The 17,721-nt window shown below is 61.9% G+C and overlaps 2 protein-coding genes across 2 annotated transcripts; one reads left to right on the top strand and one right to left on the bottom strand.

Annotated features, from left to right (window-relative positions):
• The first annotated feature begins 249 nt into the window (after positions 1-249).
• TBXA2R (thromboxane A2 receptor) lies at positions 250-10,720 on the top strand. The gene is made up of 3 exons (XM_058537571.1): positions 250-526; positions 4,225-5,093; positions 9,750-10,720. Exons 2-3 carry the CDS (start codon positions 4,308-4,310, stop codon positions 9,993-9,995), a joined length of 1,032 nt encoding a protein of 343 aa, XP_058393554.1. The 5' UTR covers positions 250-526; positions 4,225-4,307; the 3' UTR covers positions 9,996-10,720.
• A 2,877-nt stretch (positions 10,721-13,597) lies between these two features.
• GIPC3 (GIPC PDZ domain containing family member 3) lies at positions 13,598-17,181 on the bottom strand. The gene is made up of 6 exons (XM_058537578.1): positions 16,957-17,181; positions 15,990-16,175; positions 15,685-15,865; positions 14,258-14,370; positions 13,920-14,001; positions 13,598-13,808 (listed from the first exon to the last, which is right to left on the bottom strand). Exons 1-6 carry the CDS (start codon positions 17,179-17,181, stop codon positions 13,657-13,659), a joined length of 939 nt encoding a protein of 312 aa, XP_058393561.1. The 3' UTR covers positions 13,598-13,656.
• Between the last annotated feature and the right edge of the window lie 540 nt (positions 17,182-17,721).

The raw sequence follows: 17,721 nt of genomic DNA, 5'->3' as shown, positions 1-17,721 counted from the left end.
CCCGGCCACCGCGCCCCTGTCCCTGCGGCCCGGGGTCGCCCCCCCCAGGAGCCCGCGCGGCCTCCCCGCGGGCCGGGGGGCGCCCACTGACCCGCATCAGCCGGGCCGGCCGAGGGGCGTGGCCAGCGCCGGGGGCGGGCTGATGAGACAGACAGACGGACGGAGGGAGCCGGAGAGAAGCGGACGCAGACAGACAGCGCGCGAGCAGCAGAGCGCAGCCCCCGCCCCGCGCGGTCGGCAGCGCGGACCCCCTCCAGGCCCCGAGGGGTCCTCGCGCCCCCCAACTGCCCCCCCAGCCCGGGACCCCGCGCACCGGGGCATCGGGGCCGCCGCGCCCTCCGTCTGAGCCCCGGCGACGTGGCAGCGCCGGGTCCCCTGTGCGCACGCCCCCGCCGTGACTCAGTTTCCCCAGGGGCCCCGGGGCGCCCTGCGCCCCCCTCCTCCCTTCGCCCTGCGACAGCGCGGCGACCCCAGCACAGGGACCCCAGCGCAGCCCGTCGATCACCATCTCCATCCCCATCGCCAGGTAAGGATGCGCGGGCCAGCCGGAGGCGGGGCTGGGATCAGGCAGGTGTCCGGGGTGTTTCCTGCGGTGACCCTCCTTGCTGTGGGTGTGTCACCCTGGGCGGTGACAGCGGCGGCCGCTGGGTGTCCTGGGGCATTGATGAGACCGAGTCTGTGCCCAGAGTGTGGCGTTGTCCTGCTGCCCGCCCTGGGCCGTGGGTGCTGTGTCCCTTTGTGGGACGAGGAAGTGCACGTGTGTGGGTGTCCCTGCGTCTCTTCGGGGCCACTAGGGGTCCTCGAGGCCGCAGGGAGGGTGCTGAGGGGCTGGTGTGGCTGTGAGCGAGCGTGTCTGTGTGTGCACACGCAATGGTGGCCCATGTCCGTGCCATCTCTGTGTGCATCATTACAAACCAGCCGTGTGGCCTGGGGCCTGTTCCCTCATCTCACACCCGCCAGGCAGCCCTGAGTGGTGAGCCCTGGGAGGATGCCCATTAGACAGATGAGGAAACAGAGGTTCAGAGGGGACCACATGAGTCGAGGCCGAGGCTTGGCTCGAAGCGAGGCAGGCTGACTGTGGAGCCCCGCTCTGCACCCTCCGGAGTGGGGGCCCAGTTAGTGTCACAAACAGGAAAAGTTCCCGGAAATTGAGCCTTGTGGTGGGGGGAGGGGGCGGGCCTGGGGGCCAACCGTGTCCCTGCGTGTCTGTGTGTGTCTGCACAGGCCTCTGCAGCTGCATGAGGGCGTGGCGGGGGTCCCTACCCTTGGGCAGGCGGATCTGGTCCCTGCTGTCTCGTGCCAAAGGGCGTCATCATGGGTCACCAGGACTCAGCCAACGGGCCGAGGTCACACAGCGCATCAGGGCCCCTGAGCACCTGACCCCGTGAGCGCAGCCGGGGGCAGGAAGGGCACGCCAGGCAGGGCGCACAGCCGTGGCAAAGGCTCAGAGGCAGGAGCGAGCGGGGCCTGGGAAGGCCAGCCAGCAGGCGAACGGGTCTCCTTGTCACCCCATTTCACAGCAGGGGGAAACTGAGGCTCGGCAGAGTTGAACCCCAGCTTGGCAGTGGCAGACTGGGGACTCCAGGCCAGATTGTCTGAGGTGGTCGCGGCCCCTGGGGGACATGGTGGGCCCAGGGCGTGGGGACAGGCAGGCCGGGCGTGGGGCGTTGAGTGGGAGATGGCCGGCTCGCCGGAGGGGGAGGGGAGGTGGTGACGAGAGGGACCATCTGGCAGCGGAAGGGCCTGGCGCTTGCGAGCCAAAGCTCACATTCCATCGGGCGCCGGGCGTGGGGGGAGCCGGCCTGGTGCCTGCACCTCCGGGCCTCGCCGAGCTGGGCCCACGGAGTGTCCGTCCTCCGGAAAGTAGCCAGGAGCCGGCACGGAGAGTTCTGGAACCCAGGACCCAGCCACATTCCCGTGAATGTTCCGGACCCTCGGCCCCTTGGAATTCTCAACTCTTGAGGCCTTCCGAGTTCCAGAACTCGGAAGTTCATCGGAATTCCACAACCTTGGACCTTCAAATCCCCCGGCTCTCGGGCTGTGGATGCCTGAGTTTGTCCAGCAAATCTGGGGCGGGATTCTGGAGTCCGTCCCTCCCATGGGGCACAGAGAGGGAGATCGATCTCCCCAAGGGCGGCACAGCGCTGCTCTGGACCTCGGGCGGGGATGAGGACTGTCCCCTGGCCAGTGTGGCAGGGGGAGCGAGGCCCTGCCCGGTGCCCCCACTGGCCCGTCAGCCTGGGAACTTGAGCCGGCTGCTTTCACCTGAGCCCGTGGGGGGCCTGGAAACCGCAGGCTGTGGCCAGAGGGAGGCGTGCCAGTTTCTAGTCTCCCCCAGGCCAAGGGCTCTGGGTCACAGATAAGGATGGGTGCCAAGAGGACCGTGAGACCCAGGAAGGGCTGACAGTCACTTGGGGCTGAGGCCGGGGCAGTGGCCGCAGTGGCAGCCCGAGTCCCCAGGAATGTTCAGAAGGAACGCATGCGAGCTCTCGAGGGAGGAAGCGTCCGTCTGAGGAGGAATCCGAGTGCGGCCAAATCTGAGACGGCAAAGGGCGCGCCCCGCCCTGGAGTGGAGGCTAAGATCACCGGTCCCCGTGGAAAGCCCCCACCCAGCCCGACCCACCTCTCCAGGCCTCAGTTTCCCCTCTCCAGGCCCCGCCTCCCCCCACTGGTGGTGGCCTGGGAGGGAAGGTCGGGGCGCCTTTCGGGAGCCGGGTAATTTATGAGACTTGATAAGGAGTCGCCGAGTGGAAGGGCTGCGCTGAGGTCAATTAACAAGATGTGTCGAGAAGGCCACTGGTCACCCACTGGACACATTCTTGTCACAGGCCCCCTGGGGGCCAGCTGGGACGTGCTGGTCCCTGTTCTCAGATTAACCCATTCCATCAGCAGCCCCATGTTACAGGAAGGGAAACTGAGGCTCAGAGCGGGGACGTAACGGGCCCAAAGTCAACGAGAGGGTCCGTGGCAAAGCCAGGATTGGAATCCGATCTGACCGCCTGTTTAGAAACTTCTGTTCCTTGTTAAAGAAAGTTGCAGCCATCGCGACCTTCCACGCCCCCCTCCACCAGCCTCCACCAGGCGGGCGGCTTTCGAATCCCTTACACACATCTCTGTGTAGGCGGGCCTGAGTTTAAATCTCAGATCCGTTCCCGCCGGGCTGTGTGGCCTCAGATAAGTGGTTTAACCTCTCTGTGCCTCGGTTTCCCCCCTCTGCAGAACGGGGATCACGATAGGGCCTCTGTGAGCTGTAGCTGCCCGGCCCCTCGCATCTCCCACGGTGGGCCCGCCTCCCCACCTTTGCCCTCTCTGGTCCCCCGCCTGGTGCCCCCTCACGGCTGACACGGGGGGCTCGTGTGTCCCCAGAGTGGGAGGCCAGGGACCCGGGGCGGCCTGTGTCCTCCCCGGTGTGTCATTTTGGGGAATCGGGGGCTGTTTTGAATGCTGTCTTATCTCGACTCCACGGCCCCACGTCTGGCTGAGCCGTCCACACCCGCGGCCGCCCCCCCTCATGCCGCGTAACGTGCCCCTCTGCTGCCATTTATAGCCCGTCCCGGGGGACCAGGGGCTCCCGGTCCAGATGAGCTGTTTTCTGTTCCCACAGTGGGACTGGATTTCTGGGTTTGTTTCTTAGTATAAATGCGGTGCCACAAAGCGAGAAAAACAGATTCCAACAGGTGCGACAAAGGCTCCCCCAAAACACCCTCGGGGTCGGGGCTCCCCAAAACACGTTCACGAGAAATCGTGACCCCCGGGGCCCGCCTCGGCCTCTGGCTGCCAGCCGGCGCCCTGCCCACCCTGGACACGGCCGAAATCGGTCCTGGATCCTGCAGTCCACAGGGGACTCGGATGGGTGACCAGGGGACAAGAGAGTTCAGAGAGAGGAAAAAATCATTTGCCTGGGATCACACAGTGGGCACCGGCGCTGGCGTTCAAACCCAGGGCTTCTCGGCCCTTCTCGCCGACCCAGCAAATACTAATGGGTGTCCTCCAGGGGTCCCAGAGGACACAGAACGGGTCCTCCTCCTTGAGGGTCACTGAATCTGGGCAGAAAGTCAGAGTGGTAGTAACACTTCCTGAGTGGGAAGTGAGAGAAGTCAGGAAAGGCTTTCTCAAGGAGGGGGTATTTGAGCTGGGGCATTGAAGGTTGCATAGGAGTTCACCAGGACCACCCAGATTAAGATGCAGAACGAATCACCGGCAATTCTCTTTGCCTTGCCCCAGGTGCGCCTGAGCCAATGCCCGCCCGCCCTGCCTGCAGCCTCAGCCCAATGGCGTGGTGACCCTCCCGGCCCCGCTCTGGCACCATGTGGGCCAACGGCAGCTCCCTGGGGCCCTGCTTCCGGCCCATGAACATCACGCTGGAGGAGCGGCGCCTGATCGCCTCCCCCTGGTTCGCGGCCTCCTTCTGCCTGGTGGGCCTGGCCTCCAACCTGCTGGCCCTGAGCGTGCTGCGGGGCTCGCGGCCGAGCGGCATGTCCCCCCGGTCCTCTTTCCTCACCTTCCTCTGCGGCCTGGTCCTCACCGACTTCGCGGGGCTGCTGATCACCGGTGCCATCGTGGTGTCCCAGCACGTGGTCCTCTTCGACTGGCAGGCCGTGGACCCCGGCTGCCACCTCTGCCACTTCATGGGTGTCATCATGGTCTTCTTCGGCCTGAGCCCGCTGCTGCTGGGGGCCACTATGGCCTCGGAGCGTTTTCTAGGCATCACCCGGCCCTTCTCGCGCCCGGCGGCCGCCTCGCCGCGCCGCGCCTGGGTCACGGTGGCGCTGGTGTGGGCGGCGGCACTGGCGCTGGGCCTGCTGCCCGTGCTGGGCCTGGGCCACTACACCGTGCAGTACCCCAGCTCCTGGTGCTTCCTCACGCTGGGCGCCGAGCCGGGCGACGTGGCCTTCGGCCTGCTCTTCGCCCTCCTGGGCGGCCTCTCGGTGGGCCTGTCGTTTCTGCTCAACACCGTGAGCGTGGCCACGCTGTGCCACGTCTACCACGGGCAGGAGGCCGCCCAGCAGCGCCCGCGGGACTCCGAGGTCGAGATGATGGCCCAGCTCCTGGGCATCATGGTCGTCGCCAGTATCTGCTGGATGCCGCTGCTGGTGAGTGGCCGGCGGCGGGGCGGGGGCTGCTGGGGACTCCCAGCACACTCGGTGCCCAAGCCCCAGTTCCTCCAGACTGGCTTTAAATCCTCAGCCTCTCGTCCGCCCGAGGAAAGGTGGGCACGTGCCCCAGGGTTCATGTGTCCTTCTTGAGGACCTCAGGAGGAAGGCACAGATGACCCCAGAACTGGGGGCAGGACAGGGGCAGAAGCAGCATTCTGGGAGTATCAGAGAAGGCTTTCCAGAGGTGGGGCGTGGGAGCTGGGGCTTTGAAGGATGCATAGGAGTTTACCTGCTCCACTAAACTGGGGAAGGCGTTCTGGGCAGAATCACTGAATCTTCAAACATTTTCTGAGTCTACTTTGTTCCCAGTTCTGGGCTGAACCCCAGCCCTGCCCAGATTTGCCCCAAGTCAGGGAGGCTTGCCTGAAGTCCATCCACTGATCGGTGTTGTTGACCCATTTGGGATGGTTATTTTCTCATTTCTGATGGAGTCGGACAAGTCTGGTGTCAGACACTTGGTTTCCAACCCATTTCCCACAAGGACTTGCTGTGTGGCTCTGGTGACAGGCTTGCCTCCTCCACCTCAGTCTCCACTGATTATGGGGATTCGGACTGCAAGGATGAAATGAGCTCATTCATTCGTTTGTTCCTTCCACAAACGTTTGTTGAGTGACTGCTGGATCCCGGGCTCTGGTCTGGGCACTGAGGACACAGCAGCAGGAAATAAAGTGACAAAATTTCTTCCTCCCTGGACCCATAGGTGGTGGGGAAGACAGACAATCAACATGGCGTATAAATACGTGGCGGGGTTGATACTGGAAGTGATAACAGCTGAGACAAAACTGAACCCGTGGGTGGGGCAGGTGGCAAATTTCTTGTAGCTTTTCTCGTTTGTTTGGCTCAAAATGTTTTTGCCTGTGTAAAGGGTTGGAGGAAAAAATCGAAAGAAGCCTCGTAATTTGTGACACGTGAAAATGACATGAAATTCAAATTTCGTGGTCCAAAAATAAAGTCTTGTTGGAACACAGCCACACCCACTCATTTCCGTTAGCTTTCACGCTACAGCGGCAGAGCTGGGTGGTGGTGACAGAGACCGTGTGTCAAATGTTGACTCTATGGCCCTTCCAGGAAGTTCGCCACCAAAGGGGACTCGGGAAATGTTTCATGACTCAGTGATTCTATCTAGGATGATTTCCCGGTGTTTATTGAGCAGTGAAACTCCTATTCATGCTTCAAAGCCCCAGTTCCAATGGTTCAGAGCAGGGCAGGGCCCATTCTGGGTGCTTCCAGAGACTGGGGGCCGGAGGAGGGAGGAGGAGGAGGCTGGGTGGAGAGGTGACACTTGAGCAAAGACCCAGAGGAGGTGACGGAGTGAACTGAGTGGAGATCTGGGGGGAAGTGTTCCAGGCAGAGGGCACAGCCTGTGCAAAGGCCCTGGGGCAGGACCGGGCCTGGCATGTTGGAGGAACAGCGAGGAGGCCCATGTGGCTGGAGCAGAGGGAGCAAGGGGGAGAGGGAGGAGGGAGAGAGGGAGGGGACGGGGCAGGTCGTGCAGGGCCTGGGGGGCCGCAGGGAGGACTTGGGCTTCTCCCCCGAGGGAGGGGGGAGCCCTGGAGGGCTGTGGGCAGAGGAGGGCTGACTCAGGGGCTCACGGGCGCCCTCTGGCTGCTGCCCAATAAATAATAATGATAACAATAATAATAAGGGAATAGAGAAGCGTCATGGGCTCTATGAGACCAGGCCTGGGAGGGACGGCCCAGGGACAGGACAGGAGCACATTTCTGAGCCAGGAGCACCAGCCGGGAGCTGCCACTCTCCTGGGAACTTCCCCCCTCGCCAGGCACAGGTTCCTCGCAGGCTCCCTGCTTCCCTCCCTGGTTGAGATGCACACACGGGTCACCTTGCAAGGACCCTGACCCCCAAGAGACCCCGAAGGCCCACACCGCGTACACGCTGCCCAGATGCCTCCTCCTCCCTCCTCCAGCCTCCAGGCTCTGGGAACACCAGACTGGGCCCTGCCTGCTCTGAACCACTGGAGCTGGGGCTTTGAAGGATGAGTAGGAGTTTACTTGCTAGACCAAAACAGGGAAGTCATCCTAAGTAGACGGTTCCTGAGTCCCCTTTGTGGGCAAACGTTTTCATAAAGGGCCATAGAGAAAACATTTTAAACATGGTCTCTGTCACCACCACTCAGCGCGGCCGTCATAGCTCGAAAGCAGCTGCAGATGACCCAGAAACAAGTGGGCCTGGCTGTGTGCCAACGGGACTTGACTTACGGATGCAGAAATTTGAATTTTGTGTCATTTTCACATGTCATAATATGATCCTTTCTAGTTTTCTCCCACCATTTAAAAATATTCTTAGCAAAACAACAAAACCAAAAAAGCTAAAATACACAGAACAAAAACGGGTGGCAGTCCAGATTCGGCCCATGGGCCCACTCCTGCTCTAAACACTCTCATGGCTCCCTATCGCCTCGGAAGAAAGGCCCATGACGCTCCCTTCAGACTCGCCGGGGACACTCCGTCCGCCCTCTAGTGACCGACCCCCGGGCCGGGTCAGGCGCCCCCTCTGGGCTCCCACGGTGCCCACGCGTCCTCCGTCGTGCTCTGTGACCCCCAGCCAACGCTGTCACCTGTCCCGACTGCCCTGTGAGCCTCTGTGGGTGGGACCTGGGTCTGTCTTGGCCACTGCAGGGTCCCCAGCACATAGTAGGGGCTCAGGGAACAATTTTAATATAACAATTTTAATACTATATGAATTATAATTATATTTAAGGTAATATAAATTTTAAGTACAATTATAAAATATAATACACATTATAATTAATTATTATATTGTGATTGTATTATGACTAATAGTTCATAATTATATCAATTATTATATAATATGTAATCACATTGCATAGTTATTATATAATATGTAATCACATTATGTGTTATATAATTGTTAAATACTATATAATATATATGACTATAATCATGTACTATTAATTAATACTTAATAATTATATCAATTATTATATAATACAAAGTTACATAATTATAAGTATATAATTACATAGATAATTGTTAACTACTATATAACATATAACTATAATTATATATTATTATAGTTATAATTAACTATATATTTATTAGATAATTAATTATATTATATAATAATTTGTAAATAACATAGTATATTGCATATTATGTAATATTAAAAACCCAATATTTAAGAAATATATTAAAACAATTTAATATAAAATTATTTAATATAAAATTTCTAAACATTTTTATAAAATATAATTTTAGTATAATATGAAATTATTTAAATCAAATATGTAATATCAAAATTAAATTATTTGATTACAATTTTATACTATAATTTTATAACGTTATAGCATACAATTTTTATGAAACGTAAACTGTTCACTAGAGTAGTAACGCTGGCAGTCACAGTAATTGCGCCTGAGCGCTCGTGCACGTCTTCTCGCCGTGTTTACTGTGCCCGGGAAGAGCAGGAAGAGGGCGCTATTTATCGGCCACATCAGCTGAAGCTCAGAGAGGTCAGGCAGCTCTCCCCAGGTCACACAGCAAAGCAGGGGCAGAACGGGCTCTGGATCTCAGGGGCCGGGGCAGGTGGGGTGGGGGGACAGGTGCGGGGGGGGGGGCGGGGGCGAGGGGAACAGAGGTGGGGGGAGAGGGGGCAGGTGCGAGGGGGCAGGTGCCGGGAGACAGGTGCAGGGGGTCAAGTGTGGGAGGGACAGCTGCGGGGGGAACAGGTGCTGGGGGCGCAGGTGTGCGGGGGGCAGGTGCAGTGTCGGGTCAGGTGCGGGGGGACAGGTGCTGCGGGGACAGGTGCGTGGGGGTCAGGTGCGGGGGGCCAGGTGCGGGGGGGCAGGGACGGGGGAACAGGTGCGCGGGGGAACAGGTGGGGGGGCAGGTGCGGGGGGACAGGTGCAGAGGGGGCACCGCATGCGGGGGTAGGTGCGGTGGGGGACAGGTGCGGGGGACAGGTGCGGTGTGGGGCAGGTGCGCGGGGCTCAGGCGCAGCGAGGGGCAGGTGCGGGGGGGCGCAGGTGCTGAGGGACAGGCGCGGTGTGGATCAGGTGCGCGTGGGGCAGGTGCGGTGTGGGGCAGGTGCTGGGGGGGCAGATGCGGGGGGGACAGGTGCTGTGTGGGGCAGGTGCGGGGGGGCAGGTGCGGGGAGGGGCAGGTGCTGGGGGGCAGGTGCGGGGAGGGGCAGGTGCTGGGGGGCAGGTGCGGGGAGGGGCAGGTGCTGGGGGGCAGGTGCGGTGTGGGGCAGGTGCGGGGGGACAGGTGCGGTGTGGGGAGGGGCAGGTGCTGGGGGGCAGGTGCGGTGTGGGGCAGGTGCGGGGGGACAGGTGCGGTGTGGGGAGGGGCAGGTGCTGGGGGGCAGGTGCGGTGTGGGGCAGGTGCGGGAGGCAGGTGCGGTGTGGGGTCAGGTGCGTGGGGGGCAGGTGCGTGGGGCAAGTGCGGGGGGCAGGTGCGGTGTGGGGTCAGGTGCGTGGGGGGCAGGTGCGTGGGGGGCAGGTGCGGTGGAGGTGGGGGGCAGGTGTGGTGTGGGGGCAGGTGCGGGGGCACAGGTGCAGAGGGGGCAGCGCGTGGGGGGCAGGGCTGGCCCCGGCTGACGGCTCTGACCCCGCAGGTCTTCATCGCGCAGACGGTGCTGCGGAGCCCGCCGGCCATGAGCCCGACCGGGCAGCTGGCGCGGGCCACGGAGCGGCAGCTGCTCATCTACCTGCGCGTGGCCACCTGGAACCAGATCCTGGACCCCTGGGTGTACATCCTGTTCCGGCGGGCGGTCCTCCGGCGCCTCCACCCCCGCCTCAGCACCCGGGCCAGGTCGCTGTCCCTGCAGCCCCAGCTCTCCCGCAGGCCCACCAGGCATTAGGCGTGGGCGGACCCCAGCGGCGGCTCTGGAAGGACAGCCGGACGGAGCGCGCTGCCCGCGTGTCCCCCTTGACCCTCCTCACGTCACGTCGCCCGTCCTGCAGTTCCAGGAGCCCAGGGTGCGGGATGGACAAAGTGTGCAGGGTTGGGGGCTGCCTGCCACCCGCCCTGGGGACCCTCAACTCCTCCCTGGTCTCCTTTTCCAAACCTCCCCACTCTGAGTCCCCTCCCCGACCCAGGGCAGACGGTGGGCGTGCTGGGAGGGTGTCTGCAGGAAATTAGACTGGCGAGCCTCTCCTTCCAGAAATCCTCAGAAATGGGGGGCTCTGACCGCTGAACATGACCTGCTTACTGGGGTACAGCTGATATCCTTTGACCCCCCCCCAGCCCGAGAAGGCTCTGTCTAGAAAAGATTGAATGTGAACAGGCGGGACACCCCCTCTCTTGACAAAATATAGCTCCAGCCTGGCTTCATTGTCCTTCGGGTCCGGAAGTCGTCAATCATCGTACATCCTTGAAGTTTCCTGCATCCGGTTGCTAAGCAACTGCATCCGGGGAGGGCAGGACCCGGGCGGTGGGGAGGGGCCAAGAGGACGGGCGGGGTTCTGGCTCCTCCCCCGCCTCGGGTATTGAGTCTTTACAGGGGGGCGCTCGGTAAAGACCGATCCAGTGGACGAACGACCGAGCACATGCGCAATGAGCACTTCACGAAGAGCCTGGCACACAGTAGGCGCTTAAGAAGCATCCGGTGTTGTCAGTCATGGCAACCATGGCAGCCCCCCCCAGACTCTCATGTCCCCCCTTCCTCTGCTCTCCCGCAAAATCCCCCCAAAACGACACACCGGCTGCAGGATGGAGGTGCCTTTATTCCCGCGAGCCCTCCAGGTACAGGAGGAGCCGCCCTGCCCCCTTTCCCCACCCCCGGCCCCCCCTTCCCCTCCACGGAGCTGGGATCTACTTTCATCTCCCGGAGCCAGGCCCAGTGAAACCGAAACACCTGTTTCCACCCCCCCCCCCCCCGGCCTCCCGTTGGGGAATGAGGTTACCAGCTGCTTCTGGGGGACGAGGGCTGGGAGGAGCAGAGAGGGGATGGGGGCCGGGGAGACCAAAACTGCGTCACCCCTCAAGTTACGGCCCCCCAGGGTGAGGGAGGGGCCCTGACTCCCTGGGCAGGGGGGAGGTGGGGGAGGGGGCAGGCCCCGGGACTGCGGGTCCAGAGGTCTTGGAACACAGGAGGGCCGCCCTGGGGGCAGAACTAGATATGGGAGATGAGGTGGACTTTTGGGCTCCCAGGTGGGGCTTAGGGGAAAGGGCTGGTTTCTGGGGGGCTGAGGGGGCCTGTGGCGGTGGGGCCAGGTGGGAAGCTGGTGGGCTTTGGCCAGGGCCGGCCTCGGCCTGGGCTCCCTGTACCAGATCATGGGGCTGAGGCTGAGGCCGAGAGACTTTGCTAGGGACCAGGGTGGGGCCTCCGGGTGGCGGGCCTAGGGGCTGAGGAAGGGCTGGGGGAGTGGGCTCAGGCTGGGTTCTAGGGTCACAGCCAGGGGTCTGCAGGCGGAGCCCATTTTCAGAGCTGAGCTGGATTCTGGAGCTGGATTGGGTTCCAGAAACAGGTTGGATTCTGGAGCTGAGCTGGGCTCCAGAGCTGGACTGAATTCTTGCACTGGTCTGGATCCCGGGGCTGAACTGGGCTCCAGAACTGGTCTGGGTTCTGGAGCTGGGTTGGGTTCCAGAAACAGGCTGAGTTCTGGAACTAAGGAGGGCTCCAGAGCTGGGCTGCATTCTTGAACTGGTCTGGGTTTCAGAGCTGCTCTGGGTCCCAGAGCTGGGTTGGGTCTCAGAGCTGAACTGGGCTCCAGAACTGGTCTGGGTTCTGGAGCTGGGTTGGGTTCCAGAAACAGGCTGGGTTCTGGAGCTGAGCTGGGCCTCACAGCTGACCTGAATCCTGGGGCTGAACTGGGATCTGGAGCTGAGCTGAGTCTCAGAGCTGAGCCAGGTCTCAGAGCTGGACTGGGTTCTGGAGCTGAGCTGGGCTCCAGAGCTGGGCTGAATTCTTGCACTGGTCTGGGTCCCAGGGCTGAGCTGGGTCTCAGAGCTGAGCTGGGTTCCAGAACTGGTCTGGGTTCTGGAGCTGGGTTGGGTTCCGGAAACAGGCTGGGTTCTGGAACTAAGGTGGGCTCCAGAGCTGGGCTGGATTCTTGAACTGGTCTGGGTTTCTGAGCCAGGTTGAGTCTCAGAGCTGAGCTGAATCCTGGAGCTGGGCTGGGTTCTGGAACTAAGGTGGGCTCCAGAGCTGGGCTGGATTCTTGCACTGGCCTGGGTTCCGGAGCTAGGCTGGGCTCTAGAGATGAGCTGAGTGCCAGAGCTGGTCTGCATTCCAAAGTCCAGCTCAATACCAGAGCTGCCTTGGGATGTGGCCTGGAGCTGGTATCTAGAACTTGTCAGGGTTTTGGAGATGAGCTGAGTCTCAAAGGTTAGTTGAGCTCCTGGGCAGGGCTGCGTCCTGGAGCTGGGCCTGCTCTCAGAGCTGGACAGAGTTCTGGAGCCTGAGTCTGCTGCTGCATTGGCCTGGGTCCCAGCACTAGACTGGATCCCAGAGGTTAGCTGGATTCTGGAACTCAACTGGGTCTCCGCCACTGACTGCATTTTGGAGCGGGCTGGGATTTCAGAGCCAGTCTGTGCTCCAGGAGGGAGCTGAGTTCTGGAGCTGCGTGGGGTGCCTGAGCTGGGCTGAGCTCTGGAACTTGGCCAGGCCTCGAAGCTGGTCTGGGTCCCTGAGTTGGACAGCATTCTAGAGCTGGTCTGCGTCCTGCAGTGGGAGTGAGGCCCAGCGTCAAGCCGAGTTCTGGAGGCAGGCCTTGTTTCGGAGATGGATAGGGTTCCAGAGCTCGTGTGAATTCTGGAGAGGGGCCTGGTGGTGGCGCTGGGCTGGGGTCCAGAGCTGGGCTCAGTGTCCGAGCCGGACTCATCACTGGAGCTGGCCTGGGCGCCAGGATGGGGGTGCGTGCTTGAGTGCACCCGGACTTTAGAGCAGGGCTGGGGTCTGGATCTGGACTGAGCTGCAGCATGCCTCTGGCTTCCTGAGCCGGTCTGGGTTTGTGAACAGGATTGCGTCGGGGAGCCATCTTTGCATCCTGAGCTGGCGGGGCTTCTGCAGCTGGGCTGCTTCTTGAATCTGCCCTGGGTTCCAGAGCTAACTGGCGTTCCTGGGTGGGACCTGGTGTCCAGGTATGGTTGTGTCGTGGAGCTGTCTGGAGTTCCAGAGTCGCGTGGAGCTTTATGGCAGGGCTCGGTCATCGAGCCGGGCTGGCTTCCGGAACTGGGCTGGATCCCAGAGCTGGGCTGGGTCTGAAAACTTGTCTGGGTTCCAGAACTTGACTTGATGTCAGAGCTGGGCTTAGCCCCAGGGCTCTCCTGGGTGCTAGAGGAGGGCAGGCTTCTGGAGCTGGGCTGGGTCTCTGAACTGGATTGGGTTCTCGAGATGATCTTAGTCTCAGAGCTGGCCTGGGGTCTAGAGCTGGGCTTGGTCTCGGAATTGGTTTGGGTTCTAGACGTGAACTCGGTCTCAGAGATGTCCTGGGCTCTGGAGGAGGGCTGAGTTCTGGAGCAGGGCTGGGGCGGGGGCCGGGGCTCGGGGCTGGGGCTGCGGGCCGCCCTGGAGCAGCCTAGCCGCAGGCCTCCCTGGCCTCGCCGATGGCGGCCCACACCTCCACCACGAACTCGTCGGGGAAGGCAAACTCGCCCAAGACGGAGTCTAAATGGCGCGCAAACTCCTGGACGCTGGCCGTCTTCTTGGACGTCTCCACCATGGTGGACGCTGCAGGCGCCGGGGGAGGTGGGTGAGGGGCTCCAGCCCTGACTTCCCGCTAGGTCCCCTCCTCCCGTGGCTGTCCTCCCCCGGGTCTGCCGGCTTACCCTGGCCCCTTACCCAGCTCTGGGTCCCGGATGCCCATGTAGCTCTCCAGCAGGTCGTCCACCCTCCCCGATGCCTCCTCCTCAAATTCACTGGGCTGGGGGCACAGGGGAGCGAGGCAGGGGGTCAGGAGCCTGGATCCCCCCAGCCCAGCCCCTCCCCAGCCCCCCACCCCTCAGATGAGAGCAGGTGGGACCTCCCATGAGTCAATACCTCTGGTCCCACAACAAGGGCCCCTTTTGCAGGTGGGGAAACTGAGGCTGGGCGAAGCAGAGAGTCCTCCCAGAGGCCCCAGAGTCAGCAGCAGTGCTCTAGACACTAGAACCTCTGCAGACCCCCTCCCCTTCACTCACCACTTCCTCCACCGTGGCAGCCCCCCCGGAACGCAGCCGCAAGGTCTCCCTCCCGCTGGTCACCTTCGCGTCCACTGGGCATTTGCTGCTCCGGCTCCTCTGGCCAATCATATCTGGAGGGGACGGAGTGGGGGAGGGTGTGTGTTCCCAGTGGATCCACATCTCTGTAAACACTCAGAAGCCCCCAGCTGAGCCCTTCTAGAACTTTCTTATCCTTCGAAGGCCTCCTTCTGTCCATGGTAATCTTCAGAGACCCCATTTGAGAATCTTTTCTTCCCCCAAACCTCCCTCCTCTTCTTAAAATGACTCTCCCTAAAAGGGATGGCTTAAGACTCTCCTGTGGCCAGAGGATCAATCTAGAAAAGTCCTTGCCCTAGAACTGGCTCTTCCTAACTTTCAGGCGTGGCCCTCGGAGGAGTCCCTGCTACGATACACGGCAGATTCACACCCCCATCCTGTCCTGCTCTCCCCGTGACCTCCCTCCGGACGTGCCAGGGCACTTCTAGAACCTCTTGTTCTAGAACGACGCTACTCAGTGGAGGTGACAAGGTTGTGCCCAGATGGAAATCAACACACTGCTTCCTTCCTCGAGAAAGTCTTGCTCCGAAAAAAAACATCTGCTGGACCAAACAGGATAGTGTGCATTCTAGAGCTGGGGGAGAGGGGGATTTTGCCTCCCAGGTGACGTTGACATGTCTGGAGACATTCTGGTTGTCACAACGTGGGGGTGCCCCCAGCATCTGTTGGGCGGGGGCCAGGGATGCTGCTCAACCCCCCACAGCACACAGGACAGCCCCACAGAGAGTGACCCGGTCGCAAATATCACTGGTGCTGAGGCGGAGGAACCTTCTAGAGCAGACTCCTTATCTCGTCCATGCACCAACGCAGGCTTCTCTTTGAAAAGCATCTTTCTGGAACCCACTTTGAAAACCATTCTCTAGAACTCACCACAGCCTCCAAGCAGCATTTTTATTTTTTTTTGTGAAGAGGATCAGCCCTGAGCTAACATCTGCCAATCCTCCTCTTTTTGCTGAGGGAGACTGGCCCTGGGCTAACATCCGTGCCCATCTTCCTCCACTTTATATGGGACGCCGCCACAGCATGGCTTGCCAAGCGGTGCATCAGTGAGCGCCCGGGATCCGAACCGGCGAACCCCGGGCCGCCGCAGCGGAGTGTGCACTTAACCGCTTGCGCCACCCAGCCGGCCCCTCCAAGCAGTATTTTAAAATTGATCCAGACACGTCCTCACCCCATCTCCATCTTCCCAAACTCCCCCTCCAGCCCACACTGACTCTAACAATCTAGAAACTACCTACCTGTTCCTGATACAGTGCCAGAAGCTCCCTGTCATGTGACCAGAGGCATCTAGAACCTTCCATCCTGTCCCCCCCCCCCCCCCGCCCACCCCCAGCCCCAGTGGCCCTCACCGAAGGCTCTCTTGGGCTGCACCAGGCGCAGGGTGAACGGCTGCGACTTGGGCAGCTCGCGGAGCATCTTGGCGACCTCGTAGTGGCGGCAGCCGACGATGGAGTGGTCGTTGATGGCCTCAATGCTGTCGCCCACGCACACGGCCTGGATGCGGTTGATGATGCTGCCTTCCTTGATCCTCTGCGGGGACCCAGAGTCACTCTCGGGCCACCGCGGCCACCCCCTCGCGTCCCCAGAGCCCCCTTAGACCAGAGAGGGGCGGGGGCGCGCCCGGGGTCACCAGCGCCACCCCGCGGGCGGGCACCTTGATGAAGGCGTAGCCGGCGCCGTTGTCGGTGATGGTCAGCCCCAGCGCGTCCTCCGTCTTGGTGACCTCCACCTCCTTGGTCTCGCCGCGCACGTGGGCGAAGATGAAGTCCTCCAGGCCGATCTGGCCGCCCAGCAGCCTCTGCATGTCCACCTTGTGACTGTTCAGGGTGCAGAACAGGATCTGTCCCGGGGAGGGGAGCCCAGAATCAATGAGGCGCTTGTACCCCGCTGTCTGCGCAGGACAACCAGGGGGATGGGCTCAGGGGCCCGATAGGGAAACCGAGGCACGAAGAGGTGTGAAACCGGCCCATCACCCCGCCACCGCAGCCCCTGGGAAATGGCAGGGCTGGGACCCTCCGAATGGGGTGGGGCCGAGAAGGAGCCTGGGACCCCCAGAATGGGGAGCAGGGTGAGAAGGAGGCTATGGCCAGGAGGAGACCCCCCTCTCCCACCCCCTAGACTTCCCGCTTTAACTCTTTGGCGCCCAGACACCCCCAGACCGTCTTTTTTTCAGGCCAGTCTGAAGCTTCTGGCGCCCCCTGGGGGCTGCGAGGCGCATACGCCTGGGCAGCCCAGCCCCTGATCCCCCTTTCCTGCGACCTCCGATTTCTCCCCTGGAAAGGGGGCTGCCTGGAACCCCCGCCCCCAGCCGCGCCCAGGAACCACAGAGGCGCTTCCCCGAGGGCTGGGGTCCACTCCCAGCTGGGTCCGCCGAGTGGGTTCCGGGACGATCTGGGAATTCACCAACCCTAAGACCTGCTCATCTTTTGCGCAGGGCCTGCAAAGGGGTTCCCCGGGGTATCGGCACCCCGGGATCGGAGAGGTGAGTGTCTGAGATCTGGTGAGGGGGTCCCCTCCATCCAGGGATGGGGGTCCGGGGCCCCCAGTCCAGGGGTCCAGGCTCCACCCGTATCCCGCGGGAGCCGGGTGGGCCTCGGGCGCTGGGAGTCCGGGGTCCTCACCTCGGTGGGCGCGATCCCGAAGGCCTCGGCGATCTTGGCGTAGAGCTCGCGGACGTTGGTGAAGCCCTCGATCTTGCCCGTGGGGCTGCCGTGCGCCAGCTGCGTGCGGAAGACGAGGCGCGGGCGCGCGCGGGGCGCGGCGGGGGGCTCGGCGGGCGAGGGCGGGGGCGCGGGCGGGCGCGGGGCCTCGGCCCCCCGGGGCTCGCGGGCCGCTGCGCTCTCCATGGCCGGAGGAGCTCGGCCGCCCGGCCGCCGCCGCCGCCGGACCCGCCGCTTCCTGCAGCCTCCCCTCCCCCGGCGCAGGGCGCGACAGCCGAGCCGCCCGGGTAAGGGGATCCGGGAACACGAGCCGCCCGGGAAGGCGACACCGCGGGGTGCGCAGGGGGGGCCGGGGCCCAGGTGTCCGGGCCCCGCCAGGGCCAGCTGCGCGCTCCCCGGGGCCACGGCGGTGAGCGGGAAAAACAAGGATCACCAATAGTTATGGGCGGGACAGCTGAGCGTGCCCGAGCGCTCAGTCTCTGCTAGGCGCGCGCCTTTCAGCCCTGCAGCAACCCGAGGAGGTGGGGAGGCCCCTCACCCTGGTATAACCTGAGCCCATGTTTCCTCTGCCCACAGCCCTCCAGGGCTCCCACCTCCTTGGAAGGAGAAGCTCAAGTCCTCCCTGCGGCCCACTGGGCCCTGCATGATCCCGTCGCTCCCTCTGCTCCAGCCACACAGGCCTCCTTACTGTTCCTCCAACAGGCGAGATCGGGTCCTGCCCCAGGG

This window comes from Diceros bicornis, unplaced genomic scaffold, assembly GCF_020826845.1.
Source record: "Diceros bicornis minor isolate mBicDic1 unplaced genomic scaffold, mDicBic1.mat.cur scaffold_67_ctg1, whole genome shotgun sequence".
Classification (NCBI taxonomy): domain Eukaryota; kingdom Metazoa; phylum Chordata; class Mammalia; order Perissodactyla; family Rhinocerotidae; genus Diceros; species Diceros bicornis.
Note: the sequence above shows the minus strand (reverse complement) of the source record. Positions and strands in the feature narration are given on the sequence as shown.

Bases quoted from the DNA above. Each gene is read 5' to 3' on its own strand.
- GIPC3 (XM_058537578.1), bottom strand. From the start codon at position 17,181: ATGGAGAGCGCAGCGGCCCGCGAGCCCCGGGGGGCCGAGGCCCCGCGC. The intron at 16,176-16,956 runs GTGAGGACCCCG...TCCCCGGGACAG, and splicing joins TCGGGATCGCGCCCACCGAG to ATCCTGTTCTGCACCCTGAA. The intron at 14,002-14,257 runs GTGAGTGAAGGG...CTGTGCCCCCAG, and splicing joins CTGCCACGGTGGAGGAAGTG to CCCAGTGAATTTGAGGAGGA.
- TBXA2R (XM_058537571.1), top strand. From the start codon at position 4,308: ATGTGGGCCAACGGCAGCTCCCTGGGGCCCTGCTTCCGGCCCATGAAC. The intron at 5,094-9,749 runs GTGAGTGGCCGG...CTGACCCCGCAG, and splicing joins TCTGCTGGATGCCGCTGCTG to GTCTTCATCGCGCAGACGGT.